Below are 17,971 nucleotides of genomic sequence, written 5' to 3'. Positions count from 1 at the left end.
TAACGTAATACCACGATACTGAAAATATCAGGGAACACGTTACCACAGATAAGAGTGTCGTTAAGGCTTGTAAGTTCACATTTGTTACAATAAATGACATACCTGAAATGTTACCACTCTTATTATTACGTCAGATAGGTAATGCACGTGATAAGTTCGTCGTAATCATGATTTCCTCTGCAAAGTAACATACAGTAGCCTACTTATTATTTAACACAAAATGACATTAAAAATTTAGGTTACTCACGAGCTGCTAGTTGAGAATATGTATGAACTTCAAATGACACGACGAACCGTCTCGTTCTGCATATGGATTCAAACCCAGGTCAGGCAGACTAAGCAAATATTTAGTGACTTACTCAAACTAACAGTCATTCCTGATTAGTCATGCAGAGAGTGATATACCTCGATTTTAGACAGTATCAGTTAGCAAATATCAACTTTAAATTACATAACGCAAACATTTTTAATGGACGCGAATTCCTCCCCAGCATCTCTTGTCCCTGTTAACGAACTACGAGAGATGTTAAATATTGCTTCTTCACAAGTATCTTACTTGAAATGCCGTGAGGTAAAGCTTTGTGTTGGACAGGGATTCGAACCCAGAACCTAAACGGATTGCTATCGAAACACAAACAACTGTGACATATCGGATTTTCTCGGCAGTAGCTAGATGTTTTAACTGAAATGACGAGACGAAACATTATTTTTTTCCTTCCCAGGGCTCCAACCCGGCACCTATCGCTGTTATACTCTAGAGAAAACGAACGTTAAATATCGGTTTGTTACATCAGCAGCGACATGTGAGCATGTTTGAACTAGAAATAATATGACGAAGAGTTCAGTGCTGACTGGGAATAGAGCCCCACGCATATCGTTGTCGACTACACAGAAAGAGACGTCAGCTACCGAATTTTTCTCCACCAGCAGCTCAGAATAACTTCTTGAACTTACAGTGATCTCGCAAATAGTTCTGTGTCCCACTGGTTTACGTTGGGAAATGACATAGCAGAAGTCATAGCAAACAGAAATACAGTCGCCAGTAAACTCACTTACATTAGAAAATTTTATTTTATTTGATGAACCGATAGCCATTTAAAGGAACAGGTCGCTTATTTTACTTGTACTTGATTGAACTAGAGGCGTTGAAAAATTTGATGCTGGACTGTGATTCGAATTCGTATCTCCTCTTTCGAGGATCTGAATCTCTCAGAACAGTGTAGTTCCATCATTTCGATCCTTTTCCCAAGACTGCAATCTTCTCTAGGTCTCCTCCAAAGGATCCAGTACAAAAATATTCATAATTTCATTTCAAGCCCTATCAAGTGCACACCAACCTGCTAGTGAAAATTAACGTGCATTTTTAATGTCTGTTCATGTGTTGCCAACAAACGCAATAGGTGTCGTTATTTATGGTCAGACACGCACACATCTTACTGTTGGTGAGTAAGCAACTGATACTCAAGCTATATTCGTGGATGCACCGTAGGTGTGCAGTTCGATTGTCGATTAGGCACAAAACTTTGTATCCTTATTTTAGATTCAAACACCTAGCAGCTCGTAAGAAAAACCGATACATAACATTTGAATTTTCTTAGTTAACAATCCGATTACGTGTTGGGTTCGTATCTCCGTCACAGAACTTCACATCTTGCACTTCATCTTTAAATGCATGCACACTTTGTTACTTCAGAATGGAGGTATATCAGACATCTTTCGTGGTTAGCTAACAGGGACGAAAGGGTCTTGATAGGGGTCCCGGTTTATTACAAAAATTGTCGTCTTTTATTTTCAAGTTTAGATTTGGTTACTGCTATTGGTAAAAATTTCGGTAATTCATGACTCTTCATGGCTAGTCATCAATATGATGTGATTAGATTAGATTAGATTAATTCTTGTTCCATAGATCATGAATACGACATTTCGTAATGATGTGGAACGCGTCATTTTAAATGAAAGATTTCTTTACATATCATGATTCAATTTCTTTACAATTTTTTACACACACACACTCTCTCTCTCTCTCTCTCTCTCATTCTTTTTTATTTCTCTCTCTCTCTCTCTATCTCTCTCTCTCTGTCACACACACATTATTTTTTTTTTTATTTGTTTGTTGTGCTCGACTATCGGCGAGGCACGAAAAGGCCTGTGAATGAGTTTCTTAGTTTTGAGTACACTTGCGAAAGAAATATAAAAACAACTATGAGAGTTACTGATTTATGATGCTTAGTTTGCAGTCAATTCTGAGTATTTTTAGTAACTACGCTCCAGTCCCTAAACCTAGTTACAGAAATGCGAATCAGTCGCATTACGTATTCCAGGCTGTAGCAGCTGCGACTTGGAGACACCAGCTATGGTCACCTCCCAGCCCGCTGTAGGATCACATCGGTTCGTCTTCTTCCTGCTAGTACTGTAACTGAGATTTGGCAACAAGGCAACGTATGTTTGGCAACTCTGTGATCGACGAGTTACTTCCTTGTGTGCACGGAATTAAGCCTCAAAGTTCACTTGATTTTACCTGTCATTTCCATTGAATAATCTCAGTTATTATCGCTTGAGGTGTAACAAAAGATTGTAAACTTAACGGTTTTCAGCTCAGGAAAGCCTTTGCAGGTGGAAATCGCAACTAATCTCGTCCTTTAAATAGCGTTTTATGAGTTCTAGCCACTATTGGCCTTGTAACAGGAAGCTCACACACATACCTGTTCACCAGCTCAGTGGTAACGTGCTGACCTGTGGAAAAGCGTCTGTTGTGGTTCGCAGTTCCAGTCTCACTGGCTTCAACGTTTTTACCCCTTCTGTGAAAGAGCTACAAGCAGTCACATCAAACATCAATAAGGAAATCGCAAGAAAATACTTTCGGCTCATAGTGCAATGGTGAAAAACTTACAATGCTGCACAACAGGTAACTCCTCTTTCCGCTGCTGACAAGCAAATTTTGGGTTTCTAGAAATACATAACTATATTTATGAAATGCCACATTTGCATACCTCTTGAGTATGACACAGCATACCAATTAAACACAGACCCAATCAAAATCTAAGTGAGTAGTATTTTACTAATTCGTGTCGATAGAGGCATGCTTGTGTACAGATACTCAGTTTTATTAAAACAGACTTTCGTCGGAAGTTTATAGTGGTTAGTTTTATTTCATTTCTTATAATACAGTGCACAGTTTTCGTAAGGTTTCCTTTAGTGTTGTTGAAACAATAGTAACGATGAGAGCGAAATTAATCATCAACGATATATGCGAATTCTCTGATGTTATCTATAACAGTCTGACGATGCACATGCAGTTTATTGATTACATGCAAATAGAAAACTTGTTCTGAGTTAAAGCTGTCAAACAATGTTTGAAGAAGAATAAAATGCCACTACCACAAGACAGCTTATGTAGAAAATACTTTTCTGACGTATTTGGGCACGATTTTATTATGGTTATCACTGTTAGCATTCAACCGCGATTCTTATACATATATTTTAACAACGCGTTTCAAGAGACAGTGCTCTCATCATCAGGTTGTAAAGTCTATGTCATGAAATTAAACGGACTAAAAAGACAAAATGCCATCACAAATAGTTGGGAAGTCCATAGAGTAAAACAGAATTAAAAGTATATTGGACTATGGGTCCTCGTCTTACATTGAAGTTGTTGACACAAGTCGATGGCCGTCCCACAGCTACCAAGTATGCTGTCGCACTGTGCCGGCTCGGGAGCTGTTGTGGACTGACGTGTCTAGGTGTTGTGGCGTGGTTACAGCCGTGTGCTTGGCGGTAACGCTATGCTATTGGGCGCCTTATTTCCTTATTGCATTGGTCTGCCATCGTTAGCCTCTCGCAACAGTTTTTTAACCTTATCTATTCTGTAACCGTCATTCCTCGCTATTCTCTTAACGGTATTAATTTCAGTCTCCCTATCTTTTTCGCTCGTAAGTATGTTGACTGCCCTATGCACGAGACTACGGAAAGCAGCTTCTTTATAAGTCTGCGGATGGCATGAATCAATCGAGATCACGGCATCAGTCGTAGTTTGTTTTCTATAAACGGAGAACGCATGTTTGTTGCCCTGCTTTTTTATATTCAGGTCCAGGAACTGCAAACAATTGTCAGTTTCATACTCCACGGTAAATTCTATTTTATTATGTGCATCGTTGAAGTTTTTTACTATTTTCTCAATGTCCTCACGGGAACCATGTATTATCAAACTCTAGCATGAGAACAGCTATCTGGTGGTGGATAATAATTTTGATTTTTAATGTTTTTCATTCGTTGTCAACACTAACGATATCTGACGTTTTTGACTCCCAGTGGGACACAGAACTATTTGCGAGATCACTGTAAGTTCAAGAAGTTATTCCGAGCTGCTGGTGGAGAAAAATTCGGTAGCTGACGTCTCTTTCTGTGTAGTCAACAACGATATGCGTGGGGCTCTATTCCCAGTCAGCACTGAACTCTTCGTCATATTATTTCTAGTTCAAACATGCTCACATGTCGCTGATGATGTAACAAACCGATATTTAACGTTCGTTTTCTCTAGAATATAACAGCGATAGGTACCGGGTTGGAGTCCTGGGAAGGAAAAAAATAATGTTTCGTCTCGTCATTTCAGTTAAAACATCTAGCTACTGCCGAGAAAATCCGATATGTCACAGTTGTTTGTGTTTCGATAGCAATCCGTTTAGGTTCTGGGTTCGAATCCCTGTCCAACACAAAGCTTTACCTCACGGCATTTCAAGTAAGCTACTTGTGAAGAAGCAATATTTAACATCTCTCGTAGTTCGTTAACAGGGACAAGAGATGCTGGGGAGGAATCCGCGTCCGTTGAAAATGTTTGCGTTATGTAATATAAAGTTGATATTTGCTAACTGATACTGTCTAAAATCGAGGTATATCACTCTCTGCATGCCTAATCAGGAATGACTGTTCGTTTGCGTCAGTCACTAAATCTTTGCTTAGTCTGCCTGACCTGGGTTTGAATCCATATGCAGAACGAGACGGTTCGTCGTGTCATTTGAAGTTCATACATATTCTCAACTAGCAGCTCGTGAGTAACCTAAATTTTTAATGTCATTTTGTGTTCAATAATAAGTACTGTATGTTACTTTGCAGAGGAAATCATGAATACGACAAACTTACTACGTGCATTACCTATCTGACGTAATAATGAGAGTGGTAACATTTCAGGTATGTCATTTATTGTAATAAATGTGAGCTTACAAGCCTTAACGACACTCTTATCTGTGATAACGTGTTCCCTGGTATTTTCAGTATCGTGGTATTACTCTACATCATGAGTTATTGCGACACAGAGCAGTGGTTTCTAATGGTGACTTGTTGGAACCATTTTCAATAGTCAAACGACTGTACCAAGGAGCGATTAGAGGACCTGCTAGACAGCTGCAATATGCCGGTTGCGTGCGAATCAGGTGAAATGCAATTCAGGTCGTTCGGATACTTTTGAGTATGACTGTACATTATTCTATACAATGTAGTCTAATATCGTACCGTGTTTCGTTGTAAAAAGTCGGAAATGAACGAGTGAACTGAGTTATGTTACCAGCTGCCATTCTTTCAGAGACACAAACAATTTAAAAAATCTTAACAATGAAAAAGCGGCTAAATTTGTCACCGATCAACACAATAGATTGCTGAACCCAGAGATCCTGCAATACCGGACTTATCTGGCTAACAGATGAATGCAGATAGATACAACTGCAGACACAGCGCCTTCACTTTCAACAGGTGAAAATGCATATGTTTTTGCAACATTGATTTGCTTTTAGATCCGCAAATACTGAAGACAGACCTGTGTTGTTAATTTATAATTAATGCTTAACGAGTGAAAGCATGAAACCCGCAAAATCACCACTTACAGAATATGCCAATAAAACTGTGTCTTTTGGGGGGAAGCTACTGAAATAAAAGGAAATTAAGAAAAAAACAGTTTATTGAATTCCATTCATGAAGACTATGTTATCAAGCAGCCCAGTTAATAGTAAAGCCTGAAAAACCAAATGGTGTAGGCTGCATCTTGTATTACCAAGACTAAATGAAAAAGTACTAGACCAAAATTAGCAGATGATTTTTTAAAATATCGGACTAGTATGAGTAGGACACGCGTTCTAAAAGTTCTGTACAAACTTAATTATGTATACAGGTAGTTCATTAGGTTTTGATGGACATACAGACAACAAACTGATTTATTAGTGTTTCGATTTTTCCAACTATCGTACAGAACTCTAAAAATTACGTTTTCGAGTCATACAATGGTAAACGTATTTTTTAAATTAGCAATGACCAGTGTGATTTAAGGAACTTTAAATTTGAAATTCAATTGGTTGGATCGACTGATGAAACTAACATCGCGCAGCTCTTTGTATTGGCAGGCATTGCTATGCTGGGTCTGTACATAAAGATTTAATGTTTTATCAGGCATTAGTGGAGCATTGTTACAGGTAACGAGATGTTTTTAAAAGTGAATGAATTTTTCTGTGAAATGAACACAAAATGGAATAAATGTGCTTGAATATGTACTGAATGCGCAACAGCAGTGACGGGAAGAATTGTTGGTTTTCATGTTGAAACACCCCCGTTTAAATTCCTTTGCTGGATTTTATGTAATTTATCGAAGCCGCCAAACAGTTAATTATTATGATTATATGACCGTGTGCTTAATGGATGAAGGCTATCGGTTTTCCTGCTGTAGTTTTCGGGGCATTTCAACCGAGTGCGGCTGTTCTGAGACTGAATAGTGGAATGATTGAAAGTTTGTCTATTATTAAGGACTACAAAGGTTGCAATGTACAAACTGATATATATTTTCTACGAACACACAAATTATGAGGCAGTTGCTACCTTCGCCTTACACGCCTAATTGCGGTTATATCTTTTTATTGATTGTGGCTTTTAAGTACTTCGTCAAACGTAATGATGATGGTTAACATTCACAACAATCCTCACTGCAATCCATGGTTGTTGCTGGCCGACGCGAAACACGTAATTCGGCACTTGTCACTTTCTGTTTCATATCACTCGCGAATCGGCATTAGTGAGGGTCAACCCCACGACGATCAGGGGGACATGCTCACTCGTCATCCTCCGGTGAATTTTACCGTTTACAACTCACTCGACCACCATTCTTGCCTGTCTCTCCAGCACCACCGCTCGCTCGACACTCTCCACTACTACTCCGCACTCGACACTCGTCTCACTGCCTCCTGCAGCGCTCGACAATCGAATCCTGTCTACTATCGACCTGGGTGTCGGATACTAGCATCTATGTTCGTGGGACCACGGATCCCTTACAATGTTAAAGATAAATCTGCTAGCAATTGTTCTACAACTTGACGTCTTGGCATTATTCATCGAGAAGCGTTAGTGTGTAAACAAAAGAATTAACCCTTTGGAAGATAACAGGGAAATTAATTCATCTGAAACGTTTTCATGTACCAACGACTTTATCGATGACAGCAAGTTTGATTCCATTTGATTGAGCATAACATAACTGATCAGATGATACGTTTGGAAAACAATTTTTAGAAGTTTTTACTGCCCCAGTAGGACAATAATCAGTGAGATTGGATTTAGGCTCCTTCTGACATAGAAATGAATCATATGAAACATGTCTCACTTCATCAGACCAAAATCTACACACACTAGTGAAAATGTGAGAAAGGCTCGCTACCATATAGTACACTACATCTGTCGTTGTTACACGAGTATACACACTGCATAGTTTACCACAGCAGTCAGAAATCAGGATACAGCGTCCATACTTACCTTTATGAACCTGTAAATTACTCATTCACAGAGAGGGATAGTTACTCTTAACGATAAGAAAGAATTGTGTACGACTGAAGTATTTGATTATTCTCACACTGATGTATCATTGATGGCACAAAGAGAAATCTTAGCAACATGTGTCAACAAAAAGGCGTCTCGCTAAGTGTGCATCTGTTTTATGAGCCATAACAAAGGAATGGCTAGGAAGAGCAGAAACAATTAGCAGGAATGCTGAATATAGTTACTATACTGTTCTCAGATTCATTTGACAAATAATATAAACCACATGGATCTCAGTAGTTGTGACTTAAACTGAAGTTACAGTAAAAGCCATGAAAATGTATGTTTTCTATGCACATCTTCTAATGAAAAAATAAACTAATCTTAACGCAGCAGAGGATGATAACACTGAGTGTATAACACAGGGGATGGAATAAACACAACTTGATCTCATAATCAGCTTCCAGTTTACGAAAAAAGAGCGTTCTCTGAGACTTCTCTGAGACTTCGTGATACCATGCGCCTGTATACCAAATTACGTTTCAGTTCACTATAAGTTTTGCACGTAGAATGATTGCAAAATAAGTGTACAAACATTTGTGTCAAATGACTAAAATGATCTCAGCATCGCCTATGAACAACGACGTCAAAATAGCTCAAGTGCGCCTCTACGAAATCTCCAACATTGCAGACGTCGCCTCCTAGCTGTCTCATTTCAAATTCACGAACACAGTGCACTCTCCAGATACACACGTCCGCACGGCGCATACAGCCACCAGCATTCCAGATTGACTGAAGGCCTGGACGGCACACCAAAGATGGAAAACTCGCTTTAGCGGCACCAAAACGAGACTATCCCAAGAGTTGCATGACTAATCGAAGCCAGTCACTGGATCATTTGCTGAATAGTGCGATATCTGCGAGATTAAGAAAATAAAAAAATGTGGGTAAAAACGTACATGTGGTTTAAAACAAAACAAAAAATAGCATTAATGTGAAGTTCTGTAACTATATACTCTGAAGAACCAAAGAAATTGGTACACCTGCCCAATATCGCGTAGGGCCCCCGTGGGCACACAGAACTGCCGCAACTCGACTAGTGTCTGAAGTAGTGCTGGAGGGAACTGACACCATGAATCCTGCAGGGCTGTCCGTAAATCTGTAAGAATATGACAGGGTGGAGATCTCTTCTGAACGGCACGTTGCAAAGCATCGCGGATATGCTCAATAATGTTCATGCCTGGGGAGTCTGGGAGCCAGCGGAAGCGTTTAAACTCAGAAGAGTGTTCGTGGAGCGACTCTGTAGCAATTCTGGACGTGTGGGACGTCGCATTGTCCTTCTGTAATTGCCCAAATCCGTCGGAATGCGCGAGGGACATGAATGGATGCAGGTAAACACACAGGATGCTTACGTACGCGTCACCTGTCAGATTCATATCTAGACGTATCAGGGGTCCCATATCATTCCAACTGCGCATGCATCACACCATTACAGAGCCTCCACCAGCTTGAACAGTCCCCTACTGACATACAGGGTCCATGGATTCATGAGGTTGTCTCCATACCCGTACACGTCCAACCGCTCGATAAAATATGAAACGGGACTCGTCCGACCAGGCAACATGTTTCCAGTCATCAACAGTCCAATATCGGTATTGACGGGCCCAGGCGAGGCGTAAACCTTTGTGTCGTGCAGTCATCACGGGTACACGAGTAGGCCTTCGGCTCCGAAAGCCCATATCGATGATGTTTCTTTCAATGGTTCCCTCGAGGACATTTGTTGATGGCTCAACAATGAAATCTGGAGCAATTTGCGGAATGGTTGCAGTTGTGTCACGTTGAACGATTCTCTTCTCTCGTCGTTGGTCTCATTCTTGCAGGATCTTTTCCAGCTGTAGCGATGTCGGAGATCTGATGTGTCACCGGATTCCTGATATACACTCGTGAATGGTCGTACGGGAAAATCACCACTTCACCGCTATCTCGAGGATGTTGTGTCCCATCGCTCGTGCGCCGACTATAACACCACGTTCGAAATCACATAAATCTTGATAACCTGCCATTGAGCAGCAGTGAACGATTTAACAACTGTACCAGACACCTATTGTCTTAGATAGGTGTTGCCGATCGCATCCTGCCTGTTTACATACCTCTGGATTTCAATATGCATGCCTATACCAGTTTTTTTGGCGCTTCAGTGTATGTTTGAAATATCTCTTCTCAAATATTTTTGACGTGTAAGAATTTACACGATCACGGTTTCATTAAGAGATTTGTTTGGGTGTTGTTCATACTGAAAAGGACGTGTAGAAACTTGAGTGTTGGTTGGTTGTGTGCGCTGATAGTACTAACTATATTTAAAACTGTGTGTCAGTGATGAAGAAATGCATCTAGACGAAAGATGTTCCCAATGAAAAAGTTGGAGAAATCCTGCTGTAGGATGTAGGCCATGTTTAAACAGTAGTTATTAACGTAAATGAGACAGCTAATAAGACAGGTGTGGTGATTTAGCGGTACAGCACATTCCTATAAACCAAAAGGTCACGAGGTTGAATCCCAGTCAGACCACGGATTTCTTCAGTTTGTCTTTACCACTCACCTCTCAGTTATGTGAAGATCCACCAAAAACAACTCATGGTTTGGATTCCATGCTAAACTGTAAGTCTGCTCTCCATGGTTGGATAACTGGGGTAGACTTGGAACACGTAAGTCACTGAAGAGGCGTCTAACTCAAAGACTTGCACCAGGCAACTGAGCCACATGCATTTATTATTATTATATTAATAAAACAAATAATTTGATTAAAAATAACTGAATCCAGAAATTTACCTAACTTCATAGCATCTATTTTATAAGATAGTAGTGTATGAACTAGCAAATGTTGAATATGATGCTGAAATTATATACGAATACTCTCTAAATGTTATTATACAAGATGAGTAAATATTATTCAGTACAAAGAAACAGTATTGTTTAAATGTAATAAATATATGGAGTAAAACTTCAGTATCTAAAAACTGGACACTAATACAGTTCAAAAGCCTTAGCAAGCCCATAACTCATTGTTACACTAGTAAGAAGCGTGAGATCCAAAATAAGACCATAAATTTGAATTATATATAAGGATTACTGCAGGAATTGAAAATTAAGAGTGCTTTATTAAGCTCAAAAATGTGTAAAACTAGCCAACATTTACACATATCTATGAATTGCAATTTGGAAACAGTAGTTAATTAAATGAACACTTTGAAAATAAATGTTTCTTAAAAACAATAGCATTAATGTGAAAGAAAGTTATTTGAATTACTCCAAATCATGCATAACAATTTAAATTAATTTATATAAACTTGATTTTGAATGTATGGATTAGAAAAATTGACAGTCGTTTATGTAAGGCAAAGAAGAGGAGTTAGACGGTGAAGAATGTGGTTCGTGGGTCTGGCGTTATTGGGCTCAGGAACGATATATGTATAGATCGTTCCTGAGAAAGAGAGTATAGTGAGAAAGAAGTGGGAACAAGGGAGATCTTAGAAAGTAGTCGATAGCAAGCAAAAAGAAAAGAACCATGTTTACCCTCATGATATGAACTACACTGCCAATGATCAAAGTCTCCTTGACTACGGTAAATACTTAGGCATATGTGTGACCCTCTTCCTGCATTTTTTGAACTTACGGTCGGAGGTATGATGTGTTTTGTGAGTGTACCGGAATAATACTCTTTCCCATAGCACCAGTACAAATGAAACAACAATAGCAAAGAACATTATTGCTAACAAAGGTGCTGCGTTTTTGAACTGCACTCGTTTGAAATTACTGCCCTGATCTGGCTGCGCTGGATTACAAGACGTCGATTTAAGTCTCTTCAGAATACCGCTCGTTCGCAGTTTCTCCATTCTGAAACAACACAGTTTGTCGTTAAGTATTTAATTGCATTATGACCCATTTTCTATAGAAAAAAACTTGAATATGTTGTGATTTACTTGTAACTGATGATGCGTGTGAAAGGGCTCTGTTTTCTGAGTGCAAAGCCCAAATAGACGGATGACATCGAGACTGAAATTTCAATGGCGTCACAAGGGTGTTGCCGCGAGCACCGTACGGAATTCCTCTCTGACACAAAACAAGTCTTCTTCCAGTTGCACATGTGCAACAGCCCTTCGTTAATGGTGACGGGAAGATAAAAATATTTTGGCTGAATCATCTCGTTGTTAATGGTTTGTAGGATTCCCTCTGATGCATACTGAAAAAGAAAACAAACTGTGAAATGAAAGTTTTTATATTTTATTTGCAAAGGCGAACTGATTTTTCGTGAGAATTTCTAGCCTAAATTACACTTCAAATTGGATATATTTCAGCTTTTATAGTAGTTTAAAATGAATATAATTACGAGAAAGTCAAAAAATGCTTCGTTTCCATCGCTACATTTTATCCCAAATCACAAAAAAATTGGAAGAAAATGTGACCCAGTTATTATACAGTAGAACATTTTAGGCTTTAAGTCCTGAGGAATAACTGTTACATTCTCTCGCTGAAATAAATTAACAAACTGTCTTCCATGATCATCGTAAATGTGAACACAGCCGCTCTCTTCTCAAAGGCGCTAATAGTTTTCGTATTTTAAAAGAGAGTACATATTCCGGGTTGCCTGTAGGTGTAGCGGCCATCGCTGAAACGACCGGTTTTAAGTTATGTCGGTTTTGTTCGATGGCAATGTAACCTGAGTGTTAACACCGCTCAAAATAACCAGTGTCTCAAATAACTGATTTTCAGTTTATCCTGTAGTAAACGTAGAAAACTAACAAAGATTAAAAACTTTTGACTCCCTCAGTTTCATGATACATACACTCCTGGAAATGGAAAAAAGAACACATTGACACCGGTGTGTCAGACCCACCATACTTGCTCCGGACACTGCGAGAGGGCTGTACAAGCAATGATCACACGCACGGCACAGCGGACACACCAGGAACCGCGGTGTTGGCCGTCGAATGGCGCTAGCTGCGCAGCATTTGTGCACCGCCGCCGTCAGAGTCAGCCAGTTTGCCGTGGCATACGGAGCTCCATCGCAGTCTTTAACACTGGTAGCATGCCGCGACAGCGTGGACGTGAACCGTATGTGCAGTTGACGGACTTTGAGCGAGGGCGTATAGTGGGCATGTGGGAGGCCGGGTGGACGTACCGCCGAATTGCTCAACACGTGGGGCGTGAGGTCTCCACAGTACATCGATGTTGTCGCCAGTGGTCGGCGGAAGGTGCACGTGCCCGTCGACCTGGGACTGGACCGCAGCGACGCACGGATGCACGCCAAGACCGTAGGATCCAACGCAGTGCCGTAGGGGACCGCACCGCCACTTCCCAGCAAATTAGGGACACTGTTTCTCCTGGGGTATCGGCGAGGACCATTCGCAACCGTCTCCATGAAGCTGGGCTACGGTCCCGCACACCGTTAGGCCGTCTTCCGCTCACGCCCCAACATCGTGCAGCCCGCCTCCAGTGGTGTCGCGACAGGCGTGAATGGAGGGACGAATGGAGACGTGTCGTCTTCAGCGATGAGAGTCGCTTCTGCCTTGGTGCCAATGATGGTCGTATGCGTGTTTGGCGCCGTGCAGGTGAGCGCCACAATCAGGACTGCATAGGACCGAGGCACACAGGGCCAACACCCGGCATCATGGTGTGGGGAGCGATCTCCTACACTGGCCGTACACCACTGGTGATCGTCGAGGGGACACTGAATAGTGCACGGTACATCCAAACCGTCATCGAACCCATCGTTCTACCATTCCTAGACCGGCAAGGGAACTTGCTGATCCAACAGGACAATGCACGTCCGCATGTATCCCGTGCCACCCAACGTGCTCTAGAAGGTGTAAGTCAACTACCCTGGCCAGCAAGATCTCCTGATCTGTCCCCCATTGAGCATGTTTGGGACTGGATGAAGCGTCGTCTCACGCGGTCTGCACGTCCAGCACGAACGCTGGTCCAACTGAGGCGCCAGGTGGAAATGGCATGGCAAGCCGTTCCACAGGACTACATCCAGCATCTCTACGATCGTCTCCATGGGAGAATAGCAGCCTGCATTGCTGCGAAAGGTGGATATACACTGTACTAGTGCCGACATTGTGCATGCTCTGTTGCCTGTGTCTATGTGCCTGTGGTTCTGTCAGTGTGATCATGTGATGTATCTGACCCCAGGAATGTGTCAATAAAGTTTCCCCTTCCTGGGACAATGAATTCACGGTGTTCTTATTTCAATTTCCAGGAGTGTAGAAACAAAATATCCACCGTTCGCTGCTTTTCTCGAAAAATGACAAGTGGCTGTATAATACAAAAAATTACCAGTATTCTCCTACAGATTCTAATTTTTTGAAACTCTGCTCAAAATTCGTGACGTAATATTAATTGCACTATTTGGGCACTACGAATAGTCAATGCTAACGGATGAAAACTGAGGTCGGAGAACAGTTATTTTCATGTTAAGCTGTCGCTTTTAGAAAGATACAAGCAGATACAGGCATATTATGTAGACACAGGCAACAGATTCACTAAATTCTGTTTTTATTACAAACTATGAATGAATTGTTAAATTTTTAAGATTACTCCTTATGTGATGTCTCAAGTTTGTTGTGGCTCATACCGTTCTTAATATTTTAGGGCAAATGGGACACTGTTCTTCGCTGATACAGCACTTCGTAAAATACTCCAGACTAGAGAAGTCCGACGACAATCGCGGGAAACACCTACTGACCAGATGGGGCAGGTCTTTCACAGTGCATGCACACACGTAGCATCAAACAGGCCACGCCATGTGACAATAGGCACCTTATTTTTCAGCAATGTTGTACCAGGTCTTACGTCATGTGTTTGTTGTTTGTTTCTGTTGTCATTGTTATTAAAACAGCATTCATCGCTTTTCCCATTTTCTATAATGACGCAATATTTCAAAGCTATGGAAATATTATGAATAAAAATTACTCATTTTTAAAAAAAGTTTACTTAAAAACCAAAAAGTTGTAGCAGTACTGCTATGGCTAACTGATATTTCGGTTTTCTTACCCGCTTAGTAGTAAAAAATGAAGAATACCTGTTATAGCCGAGATCAGACAAATACCGGTTATTCAGAACTAAAATACCGGTATCGTTTTTAACTGGTCAGTTTTTCCTTTTCCTAGTTGCTAGGCAGACACAGTTCTGCCGTGATACAAACAACAGGTGCATGGCAGTGTGGGAATGAAGTGGCGTGGCACCTGGAAACGCACTCCAGGGCTGAAGTACGAGGAACAGTACGATTCTTGTACAGAAAATACCTAAATTAAGCACAGATTCATTATGAAATTCTCGAGTTATGTAGACCAAAAGCAATATCGCGTCAACCTGTAGTCAAATGTTTCAAACAATGTCAGCATGACCACTCAAAGACGATTGATGCTGATCGGGATGGAAGGCCATCGAGATCGACCAAAGACTACACTGACCATGCAATCGAAGAGCTGCTTCACAGCAGTCGCAGATTTACCAACGATGAGAATGTTCACAAAGCGGTTCTCGAATGTCTCCGTCGGCAAGGAGCAGAATTCTATCTTCGAGGAACTGCACGATTGGTAGAACGCTTCGACTGTCGTTTACAGAGACTCTGTGAGTGCGTTGAAAAATAGTGTCATGTATTTATGTCACTTACAAGGGAAACTTCTCAACGCAACCCCCCCCCCCTCGCCACCCTCAGATTTATGTATAAAGTTGGTCTTCTTATTGGTGTGCTGATGTAGGAGGAATGCCGTAGACATTGCTCGTATGTACTACCGAATGCCGAGTATACCACACGTAGTCCAAACCGTACGCGCTGCCGAAAGCCCAATATACACGCGTAATTTGAGCCAGCGTGGCTGAAAAGCCCAACCAACTTATAATTATACACAACCTATAATTATGCACAACCTTACGAACGCTGTTGTTAGTGGATAGAATCATAAAATGAAAACGCCAAAGAAACGGATGTGAACTATGTTACAACAAAGGAATTCAAGAGTCGAAACTTCCATAACGGAACGCAACTTAAACGTTAAAAACATATGTTTTTGCAGAGCACAGAGAAACCGTGAGTGAGCAACAGTTGCATTCATCTGTTGCAGCTTATGTGACAAACTAACTCCTAAATCGAGCAAGGAGGCATACCTCACTCACTCACCAAGCTTATAAATTAGGTGCGTCTGTAAGAGATTCCTATCATACGACAGTCACTAATGTCGTGTATGACACGCCAGACGTGTTTTCCGGTGGAGGAGTTGGTTGACTTTTCGCCTTGTCATCAAACGGTTGCGTTTCCCATTCGCAAGCCACATCCTTTAGGCTGCTAATAGAGTAGTTGTCCAGAATCGACTTTCATTATAGGCCCCTTCCTTACACCACGCTGTTGCAAGCGGACTTAACAACAGGATACAGACGCAAATCTGAATACAGCGAACAGCGAAAGAAACGGTATGAGAGAACTTTGAACAGGGTTCGCCAACTTGGGAGCAGAGGCGGTGGTAAGGAAGGTGCTATGGGGGCTATAGCCCCCCTCCCCCCACCCACCGACCCTCCAATGGAGTAACACATTCCACTGGATAAAAGGACTTCAGAAATCAGCGATTATATTACTCCAACAGATTCAATTTTTTTTTTTTTATAATTATGTAGCAATATAGGTTGCAATGTAGTTCAGACACATTTTAACAAAAGAATAAGAGCGGCACATAGCTTTCTACCCAAACTAACAAATATCATTTAACGTAAAATGGGCGTCTTTTTTATTAATACACATTTTTTACCATGAACTCCAAAACAGTTACCAGAAACTAATTTAAGCAACACCAAATTTCACCAGTTTGTCAGTGGAGGACCCAAACTTTCCTTTTGTCAAGCGACAAGGGATATACCATTTTCTCCCCCTCCCCCCCCCCCCCCCCCCCTTAGCTCCATCCCTTGATCGACTTCTAGAAGCGCCCGTGTTTGGGAGTCCAACACCACACGCCTTGGCTGTTCCATATTGCTCTATGTTGTACTCCCCATACTTGGACCATTCACTGTTTCTATTTTGCTTTTTTTTTCATCGGATTGTGACGGGCTATCCACTGGACCATCTTACCACTAAATCTGAGTGAAGTGCGATGGGGACTTTCCCTTGTTAGAAGTGCAGTGCAGCGTTCAATAAAAATTACTTGGCCTGTTATAGTAATGTGTAACCTAATTTTTGAAGTCCCCTGGTAATACATGTTCCTAGCAGATGTAGCCATTTTAGTCTTAGGACTGAAAGGTCGGTCCACTCTTGGATCATGAAAGCTACAGACGTAGCGGCAACACAGTTTCTGACATTGTAGCCGACAAATCCGTGTTATTGTTAAGGAACAATTCCAACATTCGCCAGAAAAGGCTTGAAAGATCAACGTACCGAGATCCCAATTTGACTACTCCAAAGTGTGGGATCAATTTATCATTATTCACTCAGTCGAACTCACATCTTGAAAGTGTTACACGGAAAATACTATTTACAGTAAAAACAAAACTTTCACCAAATAGTGACGCTACTGAAATCAAGCGACATTTGTGTTATTCTATAGTAGTATGCAACAGAGGAGTCGGATAGCACTGGAACAATCGGTTTTCGGTTATATCAGTTGTTTTCAATGCCAGTTTAACCGTACTGTTAAAAAGGTCAAAATAAACAAGTTCTGAAATAACCGATTTTAGGTTCTTGATTCCTATTATTTCCTGTAATAAACGCATAAATCGAACGAAGTTTTAAAAATTTTGACTCCATTAACTTCAAAACACATATAATAAAAATATTAAATTAAATATGCAAATACATCTACATTTATATCTACATGGTTACTCTGCAATTCACACTTAAGTTCCTGGCAGAGGGTTCATCGAACCATTTTCATATTACTTCTCTACCATTCCACTCTCGAATCGCACGTGGGAAAAAGGAACACCTACATCTTTCTGTTCGAGCTCTGATTTCTCTTATTTTATTATGATGATCATTTCTCTCTGCATAGGTGGGTGTCAACAAAATATTTACGCCTTCGGAATAGAAAGTTGGTGATTGAAATTCGTAAATAGAACTCGCCGCAAAGAAAACCGCCTTTGCTTCAGTGACTGCCACCCCAATACGCGTATCATATCAGTGACACTCTCACCCCTATTGCGC

At 40.9% G+C, this 17,971-nt stretch overlaps 1 protein-coding gene across 1 annotated transcript in view; it reads right to left on the bottom strand.

The window, feature by feature from the left end:
• Positions 1–11,184: 11,184 nt before the first annotated feature.
• The window catches only part of LOC124709128, a 65,402-nt gene continuing 58,615 nt past the window's right edge, over positions 11,185–17,971 (bottom strand). The window contains exons 3-4 of the mRNA XM_047240789.1: positions 11,763–12,022; positions 11,185–11,676 (exon numbers count right to left, since the gene is read on the bottom strand). Of these exons, the coding sequence (XP_047096745.1) occupies positions 11,400–11,676; positions 11,763–12,022 (537 nt within the window). The 3' untranslated portion in view covers positions 11,185–11,399. The remainder of the gene's footprint in view (positions 11,677–11,762; positions 12,023–17,971) is intronic.

The sequence above is a fragment of the Schistocerca piceifrons genome, chromosome 7 (assembly GCF_021461385.2).
Source record: "Schistocerca piceifrons isolate TAMUIC-IGC-003096 chromosome 7, iqSchPice1.1, whole genome shotgun sequence".
In the NCBI taxonomy this organism is placed as follows: domain Eukaryota; kingdom Metazoa; phylum Arthropoda; class Insecta; order Orthoptera; family Acrididae; genus Schistocerca; species Schistocerca piceifrons.
This window is presented reverse-complemented; position numbering and strand designations above follow the sequence as displayed.